Source organism: Penaeus chinensis, chromosome 13, assembly GCF_019202785.1.
Source record: "Penaeus chinensis breed Huanghai No. 1 chromosome 13, ASM1920278v2, whole genome shotgun sequence".
Taxonomy (NCBI): Eukaryota; Metazoa; Arthropoda; class Malacostraca; order Decapoda; family Penaeidae; genus Penaeus; species Penaeus chinensis.
The window spans coordinates 7,915,688-7,918,187 of record NC_061831.1 but is presented as its reverse complement, the minus strand read 5'-3'; the positions used below and the strand labels follow the sequence as shown (position 1 = coordinate 7,918,187).

Below are 2,500 nucleotides of genomic sequence, written 5' to 3'. Positions count from 1 at the left end.
AATGATGATGATGATAATAATGATAATAATAATTAAGACAATGATAATAATAATGATAATAACAATGATAATAATAATAATAACTATGATAATAATTATAATAATAATACTAATAATAATAATAATAACAATAATAATGATAATAACAATAATAATAATAATGATAATAAAAGACAAGAGAAAAACAACAGCAACGGCAACAACCTCGTCCTTCTCCTCCTCTTCATCATCATCAAAACAAGAACAAAAAAACAACAACACCAACAACAGCAATACAATACTCACGTCATGACACCTTCCTCAAACACCAATTCACACTTTTTGTTGTAGTGTGACACATCAGTCTTTCCAAAGTGTTCCGTTTCGTCAATAATCTTTCGGTTGTCATTACAAGCTTCTTGAATTCTCCTGCAAAGAGAGAGACGCGCTTGTAGAGTTGGCCGTAATATTACGCAACCCGCCCTTCCCTTACGAGAAGGTGGTGCGACTTGAGGAGTCGTATGTGGTAAGTTAAGTCTGGTGAGTTTGCCGGTGTCTGTGTATGTTTGTTAGTGGTGTCATTTGTCTGTTATTGTTTGTCATTGTTTGCCGGTATCTGCTAGTGTCTAACAGTGTCTGTCAGTAGCTGTTATTGTCTGCTGGTATCTATCAGTGTCTATCAGTATCTGCCAGTGTCTGTCAATGTCTGCTAGCGTCTGCCAGTGTCTGTCAGTGTCTGATAGTGTCTATCAGTGTCTGCCAGTGTCTGGTTGGGTTTGTACTGGGAGACCGTTATATATTTTCATTTATTTTTCTATATTCTAATATCTTATAGTATTGGTAATTCATGTTTTATATTTATATTTATTTGTCTGTTTTTGTTCCCATTCTTCCTCTCTGTCTGTATGTCTGTTTGTCTGTCTGTCAGTCATTCTGTCTGTCTGTCTGTCTCTATCTATCTATATTTCCCTCTCCTTCCCTCTTTCAATCCCTCTTTCTTCCCTCGATTCCTTCCATTCCTCACTCTCTCCTTATTCCTTCTCTCTTTCTCCACCTTTGCTCCCCCCCCCCACCACCCTTCTTCTCTCCCTCTTTCTTTCACTCATATTCTTTCCTCCCCTCTTCTTCTCATCCTTCTCACCTTTCTCTTTTCTGCTCCTTTCCATTTTCTCTCTTCCCCTTCCTTCCCTTATTTTCTCCCTCCATCACCTCTTATTCTCCTCCCTCTCACCTTTCTCTTTCCTGCTCCTTTGCATTTTCTCTCTTCCCCTTCTTTTCTCCCCCTTTTTCCTCCTCTCCATCACCTCTTATACTCCTCCCTCTCGCCTTTCTCTTTCCTGCTCCTTTGCATTTTCTCTCTTCCTCTTCTTTTCTCCCCCTTTTCCCTCCTCTCCATCACCTCTTATACTCCTCCCTCTCGCCTTTCTCTTTCCTGCTCCTTTGCATGTCTCTCTTCCCCTTCTTTTCTCTCCATTTTCCTCCTCTCCATCATCTCTTATACTCCTCCCTCTCGCCTTTCTCTTTCCTGCTCCTTTGCATGTCTCTCTTCCCCTTCTTTTTTCCCCTTTTCCCTCCTCTCCATCACCTCTCCATCTCCCTCTCGCCCTAAATCACCCAACTGGACGCACCTGCAAGCCTCCATACTAAACGCAAGCACAGCTGAAGAATCCAATTCCTTTAATGATATTTTGACTGCCGTCGCCCCCTCCATGACAGCTGGGATGCTCGTGACGTCAGAGACACTCGCCATCTGTGGGAGAAAAATGAGTAAACAAAATTAGAAAAAAGAGGGAAGTAATTTACTTTAGATATTATGAATGTTGGTGGTGGTAAAGGGGAAGCGAGTTGGAACAATGATGATATCTTAACCATATTCATATCAGGAATTTGCATGGGTGTAATTGTTACTGAATTATTAATTCGACGAGGGTCATCAAAAGTGGTTTGATAATATTCACAAGGGGTATTAACTATAGGGATACACGGTGACAACAGCTGCAGTAATGTGTCTGTTATGTTCACTGCGTAGGTTTCAAAGAGAGGGAGGAATTGAGAGAGGCAGGGAGGAAGAGAGAGGGTGAGAGGGACAAAGGGAGAGAGGGGCAAAGAGAGAGAGAGACAGAGAGGGAGAGAGGGAGAGAAAGAGAGAGGGAGAGAAGGAGAGAAAGAGAGAGAGAGAGAGAGAGAGAGAGAGAGAGAGAGAGAGAGAGAGAGAGAGAGAGAGAGAGAGAGAGAGAGAGAGAGAGAGAGAGAGAGAGAGAATAAGAAAAGGAAAAAGAAGAAAATCATAACAATAATTTCCTCTGATTACAATTAATCATATCTTGCCCATGTGATTAATATTCATATATATGTGTATATCTATCTATCTATCTATCTATCTATCTATCTATCTATCTATCTATCTATATATATATATATATATATATATATATATATTTTACCTTCTAAAGTTACGTGGTATTCATAACTTTCCAGTGACTCATTCCCTACACGAGTTTCACCACCGATCATGCAGTCC

The 2,500-nt window shown here is 40.2% G+C and overlaps 1 protein-coding gene across 1 annotated transcript in view; it reads right to left on the bottom strand.

Annotated features, from left to right (window-relative positions):
* LOC125031711 overlaps positions 1 to 2,500 on the bottom strand; it is a 10,414-nt gene that overhangs the window by 7,541 nt on the left and 373 nt on the right. The window contains exons 2-3 of the mRNA XM_047622627.1: positions 1,608 to 1,729; positions 286 to 408 (exon numbers count right to left, since the gene is read on the bottom strand). Coding sequence (XP_047478583.1) covers positions 286 to 408; positions 1,608 to 1,729 — 245 coding nt within the window. The remainder of the gene's footprint in view (positions 1 to 285; positions 409 to 1,607; positions 1,730 to 2,500) is intronic.